The sequence below is a fragment of the Gadus morhua genome, chromosome 22, assembly GCF_902167405.1.
Source record: "Gadus morhua chromosome 22, gadMor3.0, whole genome shotgun sequence".
Classification (NCBI taxonomy): domain Eukaryota; kingdom Metazoa; phylum Chordata; class Actinopteri; order Gadiformes; family Gadidae; genus Gadus; species Gadus morhua.
This window is the reverse complement of record NC_044069.1, coordinates 21,015,034-21,032,693: the sequence shown is the minus strand read 5'-3', so window position 1 is coordinate 21,032,693 and position 17,660 is coordinate 21,015,034. Positions and strand designations below refer to the sequence as shown.

Sequence of the window (17,660 nt, the reverse complement as noted above, 5' to 3'; positions counted from 1 at the left end):
TGGAAACATAAAGAGCCCTTTAGATGGGTCTATGATCGAGGTTAAAGACTTATTCGGTCGGAGATGAGATGCATACACCCTGCAAAATGAAACCCATTGTTGCGTTGTCGACAGTAAAAAAGCTTAAGCACTCCTCTTCCGCATTGTTTCTGCTGTGCAAGTAAACCTCGTTCACAGGCTTTCTCTGACGGGTAGACACAAATGACATCCTCCAAATGAGCTTGATTGGCGAGAGAGAGGGCGGGCCTTTCGATTAAATGGGTTTGGTTAAGTGGGGAGAGGGAGGGACTTATTATAGAAGGATATTCGTTTCCATAACGTTTCGGTTATAGCTTTGTCAAAAATGTCTTAAAAACTTAAAAAATGATTACACTATTCCTTATTCGGATCAAGTTCCTATTATTTTTGCCCCGGGGACTGTTAACTGGCGTACACAGTTCATAGGAAGTAAAGTACCGGAAATGGCGTTGAGGCCTCCCGGGATAACGCCATGATCCAGGATCCTCACTTCACCCAGTGTGCGAGGCAAGGCAGCAGGGATGCTAACACGATTACACCGTGCAGACAGTGCTTGAGCTGCTAGGTATTTGCTAGCTGACATAAAGCTCGCAGTGCAGCAAAAGGAGGCAGAAAGAAACAATAACTAATCGAGTTTGTACACCTAAGAGACGCATAAACGCTGTTGCTCCACCAGCCTCCGATAACCTGGTCATTTTTCGTCGAAATGTCAGCTTTTTCCGAGGCTGCTCTAGAGAAGAAACTATCGGAGCTTAGCAACTCTCAGCAAAGTGTGCAGACCCTGTCACTGTGGCTCATACACCACAGAAAACACTCCCAAACTATTGTCACCGTCTGGCTCAACGAACTTAAAAAAGGTACAGTGAACGTTACTGTTTGTTTTGGTGCATGTGCCTACTCTTATGAGCAACAACAACCCCTTCGGACTGTCCCCCTGGTGCTCTGGTGTACTTTCACAAGTTAGCTCACTTGGCTAGGTAGCATTGTGCTAGTGGGTCTGTGGTCTGATGTGTGTTTTTAAATGTTTTGGTTACCGAGCGTTGATTTCCTTAACATCTAATATTTGCATGCGTGCAAAAAGATTAGCTCTACTGTAGTTAGTCTTAATCGTGTTTGGTCAGCGGGTTGAAGATTGAAAAGGCAAATACAAGCCTATTGTTTACAGTGATATATTCATGTCAGCTCCAGTTTATTAAGGTGTTGTTTGCATTTAAGTCGGTCCCTAACGTTTCCCTGCTTAGGGTTTGGAGTAGTAGATGTTCGGTTATATTCCGATCTGTGCGATAAGATGTGTTTTCCTTTACTTCACTATTAAAATGGTATTGTTTGGTGTTGTCAAATCTGACGCTCTTACCTTAATTCCCAATTCTTACTTGAATTAGTAGTAATATTTCGGCGTTTGGGTTTCCCATTTTTCCGATTTACGTGGTAATCTAGATACAAACGGCACGTCCGATATAAAGGTAGGTTATAGCGAATACATGAATCAGCCTTCTTTGCAGCTCATAAATACAAGTATGCGAACGTATCTGCTATATCTCTCTCCCCCCCCACACACACATACATCACATTACCAATCAAGTACTGCTTCATCACCATCCGCTCATTTCTAAAGTTAAAATATGGACACAAAACCTCCCACTATATGATTTAAAGAGAATATCACATCTTAGTAATTGTATAAATTAAAATTACTCCTCAAACAAACGAATCAGGTATCATAGAATGAACACATTGTTAAATATTACCAACTAGTAACATTCAAGAGACTCATTTTGTTATCAATAGACTTTCTCACATCTATTCTCTTGGGATGTTTGTAATTGGTCCCTGAGATTGTTGGCTTCTACGTTTTTGGGGCTCGGGTTAACCGTTAAAATCTCTGCCTGCACGCATCGACAACGACAACAACGTGCTCGCCTGCATCAACAGTTTCTTTCAGCATCACTGCTTCAAATTTCCTAAGGGCAACCCTGATCTTTAAGAATCCTTATAATTACTATAGATATTGGGAGAAATATTTTTTATATATATTAGCCAATCATGCATGCATCAACATTCTTCTATTTGTATAGCTTTTAATCACAGATACAATCTCAAAGGGCTTTACAGGCCATAGGCCCCTATATTTGGGTGTTTCAGTTGGGGGTGTTCTGGTTGGTCTGGTCTGGTTGCTTTGAGAATGTTTGGAATATTTGTAAAACCAGGGTTACCACTGTTTCACAAACCTTGCCTATATTATCAAACCGTGCCCACGTCAAAACACAAACCAAATGAACAAAAGCCTTTTATCACAGTGAGCAAGGTTGAACGAACCATGTGCAGTGGGTGGATTCTTCTTAAGGATTGGTAAATGTTTCTGCAGTGTCATGACACAAGTGCATCTTTTGTAGCAAATGCTCTCCAGAAATGAACTGCTTGGCCAATTTAAATCACTCATTAGCCGGGGTGTGTGTGTGTGTGTGTGTGTGTTTGTGCGCGTGTACAGCTCAGGTGTCACGCAAGCTGACCTTTGTCTACCTGGCCAATGATGTCATCCAGAACAGCAAGAGGAAAGGACCAGAGTTCACCCAGGACTTTGCACCCATCATCGTGGACGCCTTCAAACATGTGTCCAGGTGGGCTGAACCGGCACACACACCCTGGTTGCATGACGGGGTCTTGAGTCTTCCTTTTCAACATATACACAGGATGCATCTTGGTTTGCTGCACGGCAGGAAAATATGGCATGTTTGTTATGTCCTATGGTCGTCCTGGAACGCCTACCGTGTCCTACTCGGACTCCATTGTACCTGATGGTGATGCTGGGTTTCCCTCTCTGTGCAGGGAAGGAGAGGAGAGCTTTAAGAAGCAGCTTGGCCGGGTGCTGTCTATCTGGCAGGAGAGGGCTGTGTATGAGAATAGTCTCCTGGACCAGCTCTCGCAAGTCCTATGTAAGGACACTCACTCACTCTTAATTGTGTATGATACTTTCTTATTCATGCAAACACATTTTCTCTCTTTGACTGGTCTTGCAGACGGAGAGAAAAAGGCAAAGAAGAGGTCCTATGAAAAGATCCAGATGGACGAGGAGGACAACAACTTTGCTTCCCAGAGCTCTCCTACAGAAGAGCCCCCACAGGTGCCTTGCGACTCCACACTTTCTTCGGTTATCAGACAGTACTTATTTATGAACAGCGAGTGTGGTATCCCCCGAGTAAACGCTTGGTTGGCGTCACTACAAAGACATAAATAATACACAAAATTAAATGTACATTCTAGAACAAAGTACTCTGCTCTACATGATCGAAGACACTCAATAGTTCCTCATTCAGATTAACGTTTCTGAGCCCGTCCACAGAAGACGTTTATCGTGCCTGCACTACATATCATTTAATGTGTATTTTTTGGTTGTCACGGACGACTAATCTCTATCACACAGCAACGCAGCAGTATAAAAGTGGACTTGCACTTGAAATAAAAGTGGTTCCAAAAGGGACAAGGGCACACACGAGTATAAAGAAACGACTTATGCAAGTGTAAAATTGGGCAATCAATACGTTTATTATGTAATATATATATATTCAGTCTGAGGTTTAAGATGTGCTGTTGACTTCCGCCCCTAGTCATATACCAATAGATAACATCCTCTTCCTTTCTGCTCAATTATTTTGCAAATAGGAAACCAAAATATAGTATTTTCTGACAACCTTGCATCTGTTGATAGATCAGACAAAACAGGTTGGATCTGCAATTCATTTTGGCACGATCTTGGTTGATAAAATGCCCCGTAAAACAAGTCCTACTTACTCGTACATTAGGCCACACAGCACAAACAAAGCGTTGTTGTGTTGAGTAAAAAGACGTGTCTCTACACGGTCTCAGACGGCGGAGTTGATCCGGGCGCTGCAGGAGCTGGAGAACGCCGCCTCTGGAGACTCGGCCCTGCGGAAACGCATCTCGTCGCTGCCGGCCGAGGTGCAGGACGCCTCCCTGCTCCACAGGATCACGGGTAGGACACCTGATGATGATGATGATGATGATGATGATGATGATGTGCTGTGCTGAATACCTCGTCGCCGGTTTGGACACTTTGTAGACTATTTGTCTTACAGCATCAGGGGCATTTTATATGAAGAAGTACCCCTTTGCTTATCTTTTAATTTGGGTTTAAATTAAAGGTTCAATTTTTTTCTTTTTCAAGGTTTCTTTTAATGTGTTGCTAGTTCAGTGTTCTCCTGTCAAGTCGATTTGCATCGTATGCATTTGTGTTATTTGCATATTTCACCTTGGATCACAGGCTTAAGCATACATTAGTTTATTCACCTGAATATGGAAAAGAAGTACATTTCTTGGCAGGGGCCAGGGAGAGTTGTAGCAGCATCTTGGTGATTGTTGTGTTAGTTAAGTCATTAATTGATTCATCTTGGAATCTGGTGCTTGGAAAAACGATTGGGATCTCCTCCCTTCTCCAATGTTACACTAAACTACCTGCCGTAGCATAGGAACCCACACAGGAGGTGACCCAACCTTTTCCCTATCTCTGAAAGTATGACCACTACTTTACCACAAGGTGTATGCCTGATTGGTGTTAGAGTCCACTGGCTAGGATGATCTATCTATCTATCACATGTCTGGGTGGAAACTGCCATGTGTGGTTTGAAATAGTGGGTTTTGAAGGGAGTAACACCTAGTGATCAAACAGGGACCCTGTTATACTTTTAGACAGAGCAGGCTGCCAAACAAACAGCAATGGCCACTAACCTGGGAAAGGGGTTCACTAATGGGATCATCCCCTTTTTTTTTAAATGTAGTTACCAAAGCCGTTTGCTGCTCCTCTGTGTAATGCGTTACAGACAAGGAGTCGGGGGACCGGCTTTCTGGGCTGGTGGAGGAGGCCTGCATGCTGCTGGCTGACTACAGCGGCCGCCTGGCTGCCGAGGTGGATGACCGGAGGCAGCTGATGCGCACGCTCACGCTCTTCCTGCACAGCCAGAAGGACGGCCTGGCTCAGAACGAGCAGAAACTAGAAGTGCGTAAACTCATCCCTGCCCCACACTGTGTGTGTGTGTGTGTGTGTGTGTGTGTGTGTGTGTGTGTGTGTGTGTGTGTGTGTGTGTGTGTGTGTGTGTGTGTGTGTGTGTGTGTGTGTGTGTGTGTGTGTGTGTGTGTGTGTGTGTGTGTGTGTCTGTCTTTGCCTTTCTTATCCCCATTTCATCTGATTTCATCTAGTCTGACTACCCTTTTATTTATATTGTATCGACTGTAGTCAGATAGTGCACGTGTCGGTCAATAGTGCTTTATAGCTGTGTGAGCGGACTGCGAAGGGGATAGGATTAGGTGGCTAAGCAATGTAACCTGAGATTTATGGCGGAGGGGATTGAAGGTGGGTGCTCCCTCCGTTCAAACCAGTTTGGGTATCGCCTCACTACTGAGCCATTCTCTGTAATGTAACTCCTTGTTTTCAGATCCATCCCACTTGGTAAGTAGAGGCAAATGCGCAAACTGCAGGGTTTCTACCTAAGCTTTAAGGACGCATGTCTTCTGCTCTCCCGCTGACCGTCTTCTGAGTGTTTTAACCTGTCGAGCCCTTCGTCCACAGAAAGAGGAGCGCACCAACCTGACACTGTTTCTTCAGTTAATACCTAATTCCATGTATTCACCAGAATAATAATAAAAACGGGAGATAAAAAAAATAAAACCATTTTTGTGAGTGCTGTTATTTTGCTTTGGCATTGCTGATGCATATGGTATAAGCGCATGGTAAACATCCCTACATGCAGTTACTTTCCCTTTTTATGATTAATTAATTTGCCGCTTGGCAAGGAACCTGTAATAGAAGGAAAAAGTTGGATCCTTAAAGGGGATTGATAAGAGTCTTTGGATCCTGGAACATGCATATCTTATATTCTAAATAACACCAATGGTTCATAATAGTCTAAAGCTCTGCAGGATTTGATGACACTGAATAACTTATTATATTTACAACACAAGTTCATAATTCAGCTGAATCTTTCTGAGCCCGTCGACTGAAGACGTTTATTGTGCCTGCACTACATATCATTTAATGTGTATTATTTGGTTGTCATGTGTGACTAATCTCTATCACACAGCAACACAGCACTATAAAACTGGACTTGCACTTGAAATAAAAGTGGATCTAAAAGAGACAAGGGCACACGAGTATAAAGAAACTACCTTTGCAAGTGTAAAATCGGCCAATCAGTACATTTATTACGTAATATATTCAGTCTGAGGTTTAAGATGTGCTGTTGACTTCCGTCTAGTAATATACCAATAGCTCAAATCCTCCAATTATTTTGCAAATAGGAAACCAAAATATAGTATTTTCTGATAACCTCACATTTGTTGATGGATCAGAAAAAACTGGTTGAATCTGCAATTCAATTTGGCACAATCTTGGTTGGTAAAATGCTTCGTAAAACCTACTTACATAAAATAAGCATTCATATATGGCCCCTTGTAATAATTGTTCAAAACACTTTATTGTTACTCTGTGTTCATGCTGGTGCACTTCCATTTGGCACCCAACATTAGAAATGACTAGAAACCAAAAATGTATGTCAACATTCACCGATGACACTTTTTGAAAGCTAATGCAGAGTTTTTCATTCTCCACTTTTCAGGAATACAAACGCAAGTTGGCACGGGTAACCCAGGTCCGGAAGGAGCTACGGTCTCGTCTTAGCAACCTCCCAGGAACTCGCTGAAAGTCCACCACAAACTGCTGTCCTCAACCCCCCCCCCCCCCCCCCCCGTGTATTTCGACCTATCCATGTCACACTCCCTGATCGAATCACCTCCCTGTTATCAATGTTTAATATTCTCCACATTCCCCCTGTCCTCCCCTCTTCTGGTCAGGGATATCTGTCAAGCAGTGTGGATAGTTCAAAACCTGCCATACCATACCTGGTCTCTTCTTTCCAAGTCACAATGAGAGAAAGGCCTATACATCAAGTCAGAGGGTTTCCTTCCACTTCCCAGCTGTTTTTTCCCCCTTTAAGTAATACATAAGTAACTGTTAATACTTCAGAGGTTTGCCTCCTACCTTTAAGACCTTGTGTAGGATTCTGATTGAGTTTAACCTTGTCTGGTCCCAAGTGACGGTGGCTTCCTTGAGATGCTCAAAATGATGGCGTTAAGATATTTTTGTATTTATTGTTCCATTCTATGACTTGCCCAATGTTGTGTGTGTATGCGTTAATTCACGAGTTTCAGTATTTTTCCAATTGCGATCATATGTTGCATTCATAAGTTGTTAATGGTTGATTACGAGTGATGTGGTTAGGCATAGGGGTCGGGAAGTCTGGTTTTATACAACATGAAAAAGGCCTTTAAAAGATTGATGCGTTTAACTTGAATGAAGTGCTCTGGAAGGAAATAAATGTCTTGGATTATATTTTACACAAAAAACTGGGAGGAGTGTGTTTGCATTGTAAATATTATTCAAAGTTGCTTGTAAATCCTAACTTGATTTACTTGTTAGTTTGTATGATTTGTGTCCCATCTTGACATGCATGCTGTGGGAGTTTATTATGAGGAAATGAGGCTCTTCCGATCTTCCTAGGTTGAAAGCCAGTAACTGTAGTTGCTATAACCTCCACTGTGGTGAAATAATTAAGGAAGACAGCCTTTGTGTTCTTGTTTTTCTGTATCATTACTGCTCTGCTTTACATAACTTTCTGACTGAATGATACCCAGTTGCCTCATACATACATGCCTGCATGCATGTATGTTTTCCTCAGACAAATCCAGGCTTATGGCACCCATTTTGATTTGTACATACGAAGCAAATGCTTTTTAGAACCAAATAAATAAGAACACTATACCAATGTACAGTATAAGTGTATTATTTACCGGTCCTCTAGGGCGGCAGCCATGATGTTTTCGTGACAGTTGGCGTTCTGAGCTGCACAGGAAGTAGCTAGTGGTTAGATGGATTAGACCTAGCACTGTTAGCACATTGTTATTCTGAACAGTCACTTTCGACTCGAGTGGGCTTTACATGTACCTCATTATTAGTCTATTTCATTTCCAAATTGTTGACCGTGTATTAGGGATTTGGGTGTGGTAGTCCTTTAAGCGAACTATTTAACCAGCGGGGCTAACGTTAGCTTCAGACAGCCTGATGGAGGGTCTCGAGACTCCCTACGAGATTGAGGTCCCAATCGACTTCATTGATTGTGTGGTAAGATATTTGACACCGGTTTAACATGAATGGATAAATATCTAAATTACATACAGAATATCAACTTTATTTAGCGCCAATTGCTGTCAAACCGGTAACATGTTGTACATCAACTTTGATGGAGGATGGGGAGGGCATAATAGCCCATGTTGCATGTTACTGATATTGTTATTTGTCTTACAGTCGTGCGTCAAATCCATACGGAGTGAGACGTTGTATAAGATACACCTTACGACCATAGGACATATGAAGGTAAACATTATTCATTGAATTGCCACTTACTATATTGGATGTTGCTAACTGGTTACAACAATTCGACATATAGACGACGCATGTTATGATCATTATTCAAATTGTGTTCTTCAAATAATTACAGTAATCAATCGTTAACCAGTGTGCCTTTACAGAACTAACAAATCACCAACAGACCGATGGCCGCAAACTTCGTCCCGTTTTACACACTTTCTCGCAATGCCAATTCTCGCTCAATACAGCCTTCTGCTGGACACTGGGATCTGTCAACCAACATTTGACCGTGCAGTAGTCTCTGCTTTAGGCATGCTTGTAGCAATCGGTCATCAAGACGGTGGATATGTTGAGGTTGACTAAAGCTTTTTCCACCAATGCTATGATATTCATAATTGCTGTGGCCATACTCTTATTTTGTGATAAACCGAAATGAAGGCAGTCCAACAATGTATTTTCTTTGTTGGATCATTTTGTTCAAAATACTATTGCTGGTCAAATGTATCCTTCTCCTACAGTCTTTCCTCATCCTTTGTGTAATATATTTGGTCAGTTAGACTGAGTTGTATCCATCTTTTTGTGTTGCACTTCCCATAGTGTTTGTGTGCATCTCTTTTCCTTTGGATCTCATTGCCTTATCAGTGATTCATACTGATTTCTTGGCCGAGTCAGATAAAGAAGTGTGTTGAGACAAGACAAAAATGGAAAGCAAACATGGATGTTCCTCAAGTATTTTCCCCACTCTTCCAACTTTTTTGATCATAAGTTGGCCACCAGCTGATGATACGAATATGTAGATGACACCCTGTAATATATATAGTTTTCTTCTTCGTATTTTTTTGAATTGTAGGTGTTAAATAAATGTTTGCCTCTTTCTGGTGTAATAATGAGTGCAAACAGTTTTTTAAACACACACTTACAACAGTTGATCAATGTTCCATCTATCCCTCTTCTGAAACTTCTGATGGTCCTATTGGGTTTGCATTGGCAATAAGGACATTCCAGTACTTTTACCCCCCAAGGCCCCCTTTTGGGGGAACACCTTTCAATCCCATGACAGCCTGGAGACCTAACCTGTCCATTGCATTCTCTGTCTGCTCTGGGGTCCATTCTAAGTGGGAAATGGCTGACGGACCATCAAAGAGAGATGCCCAGGGGGTGTCCTCCACAGACTTCCAAAAGACCTTGATCGGCCCCTTGCAATGCATAGAAGCCAGGGGTCTTCTATGGGGTCATCCCAGATCACTGACCCCTTCACCCTGCTACAATGAGCCTGCTCAGCTTCCCTGCAGGGAAACACCCTTTGGAAACTTGTGTGCTGCTTCTCTTCTGAGAAGCATGGGACCAAAGTTGAGGGCAGGAGCATAGATACATCCAACTTGAAAGCTTGCCTCCCTCTGCATCATCAAAGTGTGATTGTCAAGATGGACTCATTACTGTACCTACCAGCCGCTGATACATGGGGAGAAAGAGCTACTACTGCAAAAAAGTTGCATGGACTACGTCCACTACTGAGGGAAATGCAGTGGATTTCCGAGAGTGAACATGCTCTGTGTTCTACACAACGTATCACAATCTGTCTATCCAACTTTGTGCGATTATCTATATATTTTTTAATTAATTCATTCATTTACCATGCACATTGAATCAATCACCTGTTCTGAGGATTGAACCAGAAAAATAATATTCCCATAAGGTTGTTCCCTGATACTGAAAGCTTGACGACTTGACCTAAACGCCAAGTCATTCATGATGTGTTTATATATGGATTGACTTCACCACACCTAGAGCTTTGGTAAATATGTTTGTTACCGTGATATAACCCTTTCTCTGTTCTAGACGGGGTGAGTTAAGCGTGCATTGATTGACTTGTTTCTATTGCTCTCCCTCTTCCCATGGCAGAAGGAGGAAGCTTTGGCCGCGAACGGTAAGTAGTTCTTAACCTCTGCCTGTACATACCGGCTCCATTTTAGCCTAGGATGAGATTATCTGTGCAGGTTAACGGTAAAACACGGTGCTTAATAGTACCACTGTGCAATATATCCTTTAAGTGAATTGTATGTATTAGTTAAAAGTATCTGAAGAGGATAGAACTTTATTGGCCAACCCTATCACAGAATTAGGTTTATTTATTTATTTATTTTGGTCGGATCTTACTGACTTTGCACAAAAACCACAGTTCACAATAATAAATGAGAACTATAAAAAAAACTGAACTAAACTCTAGGTTATATGACACGGCTCTAGTAATGTGCGCAAGTCAGACATTTTGAAAATGTATGTGAAAAGGGGAGATATTACTGCAAAGGTAAGTGAAATGCATTGGATTCTTCAATGGTAGTTGGTAACGTTTCACCCTCAACAAAGTTCACCCTCAACAAAGTGACCTTCTGGAGAGGTAACTGGACTAACTGGTCCCATTTCATTTTTTTAATGGTATGCAGTTTATGCATTTCAAACCCTCCACTTCTGTGGTGATTTACGCTATCTTCTGAGCAGCTGCCACAGCATGAGAACAAGATCTCAGTTTGTCAGAGAGAAGCGGAAAGATCTTTGCAATTTCAAACTTAGAGGGATTTACGCGGTGTCCGTTGACATGCAGCAATGTTGTCGCGTTGTCAATTCCCAAGTCATGTTAACCTAAGTTGTTGTCTATGAAGATCTCTGAACAATGAGTCAGGACATCCATGGATCGCTCTGGAAAGAATATACTGTTCAAAACTCGGCCATCAGGCCGCATCCTGCTCTAGCTGCGTGGAACCCCCCACCCCACCCTTATCCACCTCCACTGGGTCCTTGGCAGACGGCATTTCTCAGTCCTTGGCATTTGGACCGAGCACACTCGTACTCCTTGCCTATATCTCCATATGTTTTACTCGCTGTTCTAACCGTCGCATTGCTCTAGCGGTTAGACAATGATGTTATTCGGCCACCAAATGATCTTGGGGACCAAGGATACATCACTATCCTAGCAGGAAGTTTTGCGGTTCTTCAACTAAATCATTAGATGTCTGAATCATATGTAATGTATACGTATCATCAGACGGATCATTCCCTTTGTGACCACATGACACACAAAACTTGATAGGCTATAAAGTCCAGAGGTTTTGATTAGCCCAGACCCTCAGAAATCGGTCCCAATTGTACGCGGCTCCTTTCCTTGCGCTGGAAGAATCCTGCTCATGCTCAAAGCTTGAGGGATCATGCCTTGGCTCAATCATCAGGAACAATTATATGAATGGACCACTGGTTCAGAACGGTCCTGCGGGCAACCCTCAAGTTTGTCTATTCCTCTTGTTTTCTTTACCTAACTGACTGTCTCACCACTGAAACCCATGCCTCCCAAAATATGTTCCTCAGACACTGAACTGCTTAGCACCGGCTCCACACAGGATGTTCTCATTGTTGGGAACAAAGCTTTCTGGGAGGGAGGACTGCTGCCAGGCCGGGCAGCTTCTTTCCTGAGGAGATCTCTAAAGCTGGGTCCGTGGAGACATTTTAATAAGTGGCTGAAGACGCTGTTCAGCCAAGTCATTATTCTTGGCACCTGAACCTTTTTGTGCTTTTGCATAAAGCACTTTTTTTATGTGCTACTTCAAAATCAAAGCTATGCGTATTATGAAACCCAAATTGGTTAACAGAAAATGGCACTTGGTCTGAAGATGAGTACCTTCATGTCTCTCTTGGTGGTAGTTGGTTGGATCAGCATTTGAGGACTCCGGTGGTTGCTGAACCCAGTCAGACCAAATTGTATTCTGGATCATCAAACTGGGGATCTTGTCAGCCTTTTTGTGCATTGATGCAGAGGGGCTTGCCCACATACCAATCAGAAATTGGGGTAAATTGATTATGTTTCAATTATAGGAGGAGGAGATGAGTCAAATGCTTTTCAAGAATTCTGGATTTTGCAACACCTGAAGGAATGCAGGTTTATGGATGTTGGCTCTGAAACCACTGACGTCTCTTGGGCAAGACGTTGATAAAAGACTTTTCCATATTTAAAGGGCGCTTTGTTTTTTGATAAACAAGATAAACAATGGTGTTTTTTGTGTACTCAAATTGGTTCATGGATTTTTACTTGACAATAACAATTAACAAAACATGGATGCAGCCGTAAGGCCAGTGTTTTCAGGTCCATTCATTCATCATTCAACGATTGGAAGAAAAGAGGTAGAACTTTGGTGATTTTCTAAATGGAATGCCACTCCAAAATATCTTACTTGACCTTTTCTAGGAGTCATATATATTACAGAAGCTAAAGTTTAAAATTCCTTGCTACTGTCAACTCTTATTAGATTGAGTTTTGTACATTAACCTAGCTACTAATGACAAATATGAATTATCTGAAGCACTAAACAAAACGAATCACTTGCGTAACATATCGATATTGGGTGTAGTTTGTCTATCTAACTGCCGCCTTTCTGCTTAATCAGGTTTTGCCGTTAGGAATCACATTGTTCCGGACTTTGAAGACATCATGCAGTATTTACAATACTTGAACCTGGATGAACCCATCATTGGTGAATAAATTAAATAACTTATTCTCTTATATTCCTTCCAAGGGGATAAAATGTGAACAAACAATTATTACTTTTGTCTAAAAGGACGTAAGTGACTTTTATTTTGGTTTCGAATTACCTGCTTTCTAAGGTTTAAGTCATCTGGAGGAGGTGATCGGTTCGGATGCCAATGATCCTCAACCCGGCCCGAGGTACAACTGTCGGCTTTGTAGCCTAGAGGCTAACCTACCCAACATGATCAACCACATCATTGGGCGCAAACACAGACAGAAATATCTGGTAAGCAAACTGACAATGACCATGTTTTCTCACTTTGTTTTCACCACTGAAGGTTAAAAAAAAAAAAAAAAAAAGTTCCTTCCTTTAAAAAAGCTTTTCGTATGACAGATGACACAACGGAAAGACCTGGTGACCTGGGATCCTTCAACCAGTTTTAACCAACCAGCAAAGGTCATACGAGCCAAGTCGGAGGTCGTAGAGCGGCAGGACGGTCGAGGGACACCGAGGGTGAGCGAAATACATTTACCCAACATCCCTGATGGGTAGAAAATGAATCAGTGCAATCAATGCTTACTCTGTGAGATTTTAAGTTTTTACTGATATCTGTTTCAGCCATTGAGAAGAAATGAGGGCAAATCCAACATCACCAGAGGTATGTTCCTCGTTGTTTAACCAGGATTGTTGTATGGATGAAAAGGTTATATTTGTAAGCCAATGGTTCAATAACCATCTGATGCTTTAAATGTCATCAATAAGCAAAAAAATATTCTAACCGACATTTCACCCAAGCTTTTCATATGGTAGTAAATTGAGATAATTGAGCTTCTTTGTTTCTTCAATTCTACTTCCGTTCCAATGTCCAGGTCCTCAGAAGCAAAGACACAAAAAAGCTCCCCAGAATGCAGGGCACCTCGTCCCGCGTTACCCAGGACCAGAGGGTCAGCCGGGGCATTACCCCCAACACCAGGAACAGCCACCGCCTTTTCACCCCGAGGACCGTTACCTCGGCCCAGAGGAAGAGGGCAGAGGGCTTCAGCACAGACGCAAGCCTCGCCGTAGTCCTGAACAGGAAGGATATTCTGAAAACGACCACGACAGACAAGAGTTTATGGACTCTGACTATCACCGGGATCCTATGGGCGCTGGGTACAGAGATCATCCAATCCCACACGCAGAGGGTCGTCCCATGCATGGCTTTGCGGAAGAGATGCCCCACAGAGAAGCGTCTCCGTACAGAAGACCACATCCAGAAAGCGACCCCCTCAAGCAGTTCTACACTGAGGAACTCCGGCGCGAAAGGGCCCGTGCAAACGACGCTGCCGCCACTGACAGGATGACCTATCCCTCACCCGACCTGCAAGACAGGCATCCGGGCGGCGCCGGCGCTAGGACGTACGCCTACCCGCCGGGAGGTGCCGAGCGACACCGTCCAGGCGGAACCCCACAAGGACCCCGTTATCCTCCAGAGGCCCCTGGCCCCCACGAGAGCAGCTACTTCAATGATGAGATGAGACGAGAGACTCCCGCTCCTGAAGAGTCCTACCAAGATGGACATGGCCACAGGGCACAGGGCTACCCGGATCAGGACCGTCACGGCGACCCGGAGCCCAGGAGGAACGCCGACCAGCTGCTGGAGAGAGATTATTTGTTTGAAATGGTCGGAGCCCTGCGTAACAAGGGCTCCGACCCATACCAGATGCTGCCAGAGGGGGGCCGAGGGATGTCTGAGATCCCAGAGACCTTCAGACGCTTTCTTCAAGGGAATGCCAGCAGCCAGGAGGCCAGGAGGAGAAAGAGCCGCTTCTCTGATGCTACTCAAGAGGAGATGGAAGGGTCAAAGCGAATGTGATTAATCAATTTATTGATTTAGATTAAACACTCAATGCTAAATTAAGGCAAATCCAAGGACTACACATTGTAATGCATGCATGATGGTTAATTTCTGTTCCCAGGTTAATGGACTCTGATAGATATATAACGTTTGAGGAACCTGGTCCATCAAGGCAGGGGAGCAGGGAAAGGCATGAAGCCCATGGATCCCAAAGGCCCGACCCATACACCCAATCACAGGTATCAATACTTCTTATGATAACTTTTACATGTATTCAATTGCATACTTCTCTTTCACGCAACAATTGTTTTTGTGTTTTTAGAGCCTGTATCAAAATGAGAGCTACCCAGAAAGAGAGGTTGAAAATGCAAAAGATGGCGGGAAAGTGTTTGATTTATTGGTAAGCATTTAACTATGCATTTAAATTTCCAACAGGCACCGCTTGTTTGGATGGAAATAACATTTCACTTTTTGCATGTATTTCTTTGGTTTCTCTCTAGAAAAACATTGAAATTGAAAATGGGGAAGAGGCGGACTTCCTCAAGAGCCGACTTTGTAATCTCCTGAAGGAATTCCAAGCCAAAAAGTCAGAGAAGACTTTGGTATGTGTTTTATTCCTATCCAGATCACCATGCCTTAGTAGTGGATCTTCATGGCCTTTATAAAAGGTCCATTGCAGTATCTATCAATTATTTTAATCTACATATAGTACACATTATGTTCCTGGTCAGGGATTGTGGTGAGCTGGAGTCTATCCCGGCTTACTTTGAGCGAAAGCCCGGGACACACACCCTGACGCTAGTCCTTAACATGACCATTACAGAGATGCGCTTGCTCACCATGCACATCTGCAGGGGAATTCCGGGTCTCCGAGTAGCCCAACCTTCATGTTTCTTGAGGCAGTAGGATAACCATTTATTAATCCCTCAAGGGAAATTTGGGGGGGGTATCCTCCATGTTAAAACCATGAAATGTTAAACTTCAGTAGTTGAGGTGTTACCCATTCTCTTCATGGTAGAGATTTATAGCTCAACTACAGGTTAGCCAACTGTAACTTTTTTTTTGGGACTGCTATTAAGCAGATAAGCTCACTAATTACTTTCCTTTTCACTAATGTCCTCTGTAGTGCCATGGTCATTAGCTTGTTATGGAGAGCGACACTTTGGTAGGAAGGGAGAAAGGAGCGAGGGGGTTTGTTTACACAATCGCAATGAAGTGCTCTGCCAAGTGCAATTCATAAATCGAACGAATGAACGCACTCGTGCAACTCGTGCAAAACATTTGATTTCCTCACTCAGTCAATAGAGTTAATGTGATCCCACTCTACGTTCATGCCTCGCTGTAGCAGAACCGACCGGACTCCGCGCCCATCTCCAGAGACTACAACCACAGGAGCGAGGCGCCGCGGGCTCCCTCGCCCCCCCGGCCGGAGCCTGGGAGGGAGGCCTTCAGGGAGGGGATGCAGCGGAGGCCCATGGAGACCCACCCGAGGGCGATGGAAACCCACCCACGGTCATCCCAGGATCCCAGGGGTTGGAAGGAGGAGGAGCAGGAGCAAGAGCAAGGAGGCCCGTCTGACGAGAGGTTCCAGGAACGCCCGCTTCCTGTCCACTCGGACGCTACCGTTTCAAGTAGACAGCGATACGAGGGTACGCCATCGATCAATATGTGTAATCCGTATCTATCACCGGTGCCACCTCCTTCGGATTTGATGATACGTGCTGGTGCCTGACAGTTATATTAAATACATTTGAAGGGGATTTTAATATTTTTTATTTTATCTTAAATTCTTTAGCTGACGTTATACCCCTCCATTCAACGTTGTTCACTTCTCACGTGTGCATTTAGATGTCGAGCTAAACCCATGAGGTACCAGGCGGCTGCACCACCATCCTATCATATTTCCAGCCATGTTAAGCCTTTCTGCTTATTTCCCTCGTCCAGAGGTTTTCGGAGTTGTCGGGCAGCACAGAGCCCCAGACAGCCCTCAGCCAGAGGGGCCGGCCCGTCCCCGGGACCGCTTCCAGGACCAAGGGGACCGCTTCCAGGACCGGGGGGACCGCTTCCAGGACCAGGGGGACCGCTTCCAGGACCAAGGGGATCACTTCCAGGACCAAGGGAATCGCTTCCAGGACCAAGGGGATCACTTCCAGGACCAAGGGAATCGCTTCCAGGACCAAGTGGATCGCTTCCAGGACCGGGGGGATGGCTTCCAGGACCGGGGGGATGGCTTCCAGGACCGGGGGGATGGCTTCCAGGAGCGGGGGGAGTGCTTCCAGGAGCAGGGGGGCCGCTTCCAGGAGCGGGGGGAGTGCTTCCAGGAGCGGGGGGGGCGCTTCCAGGAGCGGGGGGGGGCGCTTCCAGGAGCAGGGGGGCCGCTTCCAGGAGCAGGGGGGCCGCTTCCAGGAACGCGGAGACCGCTGCGAACACCCATCAGCCTCTCCCGAGTTCCTGGGCAGTCGCTTGGCATCCCCATCTTCCCACCGGGAGCAAGGATACCGGAGGCCCAGGAGCCAGCAGCACTCAAGTCTGGACAAAATCACCTCAACCCTCCTAGAACTTGTTGCCAGAAAATAATTACATTTTTCTGACAATTGAGTTATTACCCTATTGCTAAATTGATAGGTGTTATGAATTTATGCTTTATTTGCATTGATTACCTAATTTTGAATTTTACTTTAAATATTTGAAGGAAATAAACATATTGTTCCATCCGTGTTGTGAAACAATATAACACTTCTGTGCCTCAAGGGTCGTTTTTATTGTTGAAAATGTGAGTTGTAGGTAAAAAAAAAGGTTTAAATTAAATGATTTGTTGCACAGCAATGTATAGTAATATTTAAACCATGATTTATGA

At 43.9% G+C, this 17,660-nt stretch overlaps 2 protein-coding genes across 8 annotated transcripts; both read left to right on the top strand.

Annotated features, from left to right (window-relative positions):
* The first annotated feature begins 347 nt into the window (after positions 1 to 347).
* Positions 348 to 7,852, top strand: LOC115536181 (regulation of nuclear pre-mRNA domain-containing protein 1A). Of its 5 annotated transcripts, XM_030347906.1 has the most exons (7): positions 400 to 875; positions 2,507 to 2,636; positions 2,845 to 2,951; positions 3,036 to 3,139; positions 3,883 to 4,009; positions 4,854 to 5,029; positions 6,645 to 7,852. In XM_030347906.1, the coding sequence occupies exons 1-7, from the start codon at positions 725 to 727 to the stop codon at positions 6,726 to 6,728; spliced, it is 879 nt and encodes a 292-aa protein (XP_030203766.1). In that variant the 5' UTR covers positions 400 to 724; the 3' UTR covers positions 6,729 to 7,852. The 5 variants fall into 5 exon arrangements, with proteins under 5 accessions (XP_030203761.1, XP_030203765.1, XP_030203763.1 ...); XM_030347905.1 differs by lacking the exon at positions 6,645 to 7,852 and adding an exon at positions 5,466 to 5,698 and having other exon boundaries at positions 356 to 875; positions 2,845 to 3,139; XM_030347903.1 differs by having other exon boundaries at positions 361 to 875; positions 2,845 to 3,139.
* A 53-nt stretch (positions 7,853 to 7,905) lies between these two features.
* si:ch211-13c6.2 (uncharacterized) lies at positions 7,906 to 17,542 on the top strand. Of its 3 annotated transcripts, none has more exons than XM_030347899.1 (13): positions 7,906 to 8,206; positions 8,390 to 8,458; positions 10,355 to 10,379; positions 12,886 to 12,972; positions 13,103 to 13,251; positions 13,360 to 13,479; positions 13,585 to 13,624; positions 13,836 to 14,817; positions 14,925 to 15,042; positions 15,126 to 15,203; positions 15,304 to 15,405; positions 16,152 to 16,452; positions 16,748 to 17,542. In XM_030347899.1, the coding sequence occupies exons 1-13, from the start codon at positions 8,147 to 8,149 to the stop codon at positions 17,392 to 17,394; spliced, it is 2,778 nt and encodes a 925-aa protein (XP_030203759.1). In that variant the 5' UTR covers positions 7,906 to 8,146; the 3' UTR covers positions 17,395 to 17,542. The 3 variants fall into 3 exon arrangements, with proteins under 3 accessions (XP_030203759.1, XP_030203758.1, XP_030203760.1); XM_030347898.1 differs by having other exon boundaries at positions 16,149 to 16,452; XM_030347900.1 differs by lacking the exon at positions 10,355 to 10,379 and having other exon boundaries at positions 7,935 to 8,206; positions 16,149 to 16,452.
* The last annotated feature ends 118 nt before the right edge of the window (positions 17,543 to 17,660 follow it).

Excerpts from the sequence above, each read along its gene's own strand:
- LOC115536181 (XM_030347901.1), top strand. The coding sequence starts at position 725 with ATGTCAGCTTTTTCCGAGGCTGCTCTAGAGAAGAAACTATCGGAGCTT. Across the intron at positions 876-2,506 it reads GCTCAACGAACTTAAAAAAG|CTCAGGTGTCACGCAAGCTG; the intron begins GTACAGTGAACG and ends GCGCGTGTACAG. Across the intron at positions 3,140-3,882 it reads CTACAGAAGAGCCCCCACAG|ACGGCGGAGTTGATCCGGGC; the intron begins GTGCCTTGCGAC and ends ACACGGTCTCAG.
- si:ch211-13c6.2 (XM_030347898.1), top strand. The coding sequence starts at position 8,147 with ATGGAGGGTCTCGAGACTCCCTACGAGATTGAGGTCCCAATCGACTTC. Across the intron at positions 13,252-13,359 it reads AACACAGACAGAAATATCTG|ATGACACAACGGAAAGACCT; the intron begins GTAAGCAAACTG and ends TTCGTATGACAG. Across the intron at positions 16,453-16,747 it reads AAGTAGACAGCGATACGAGG|AGGTTTTCGGAGTTGTCGGG; the intron begins GTACGCCATCGA and ends TCCCTCGTCCAG.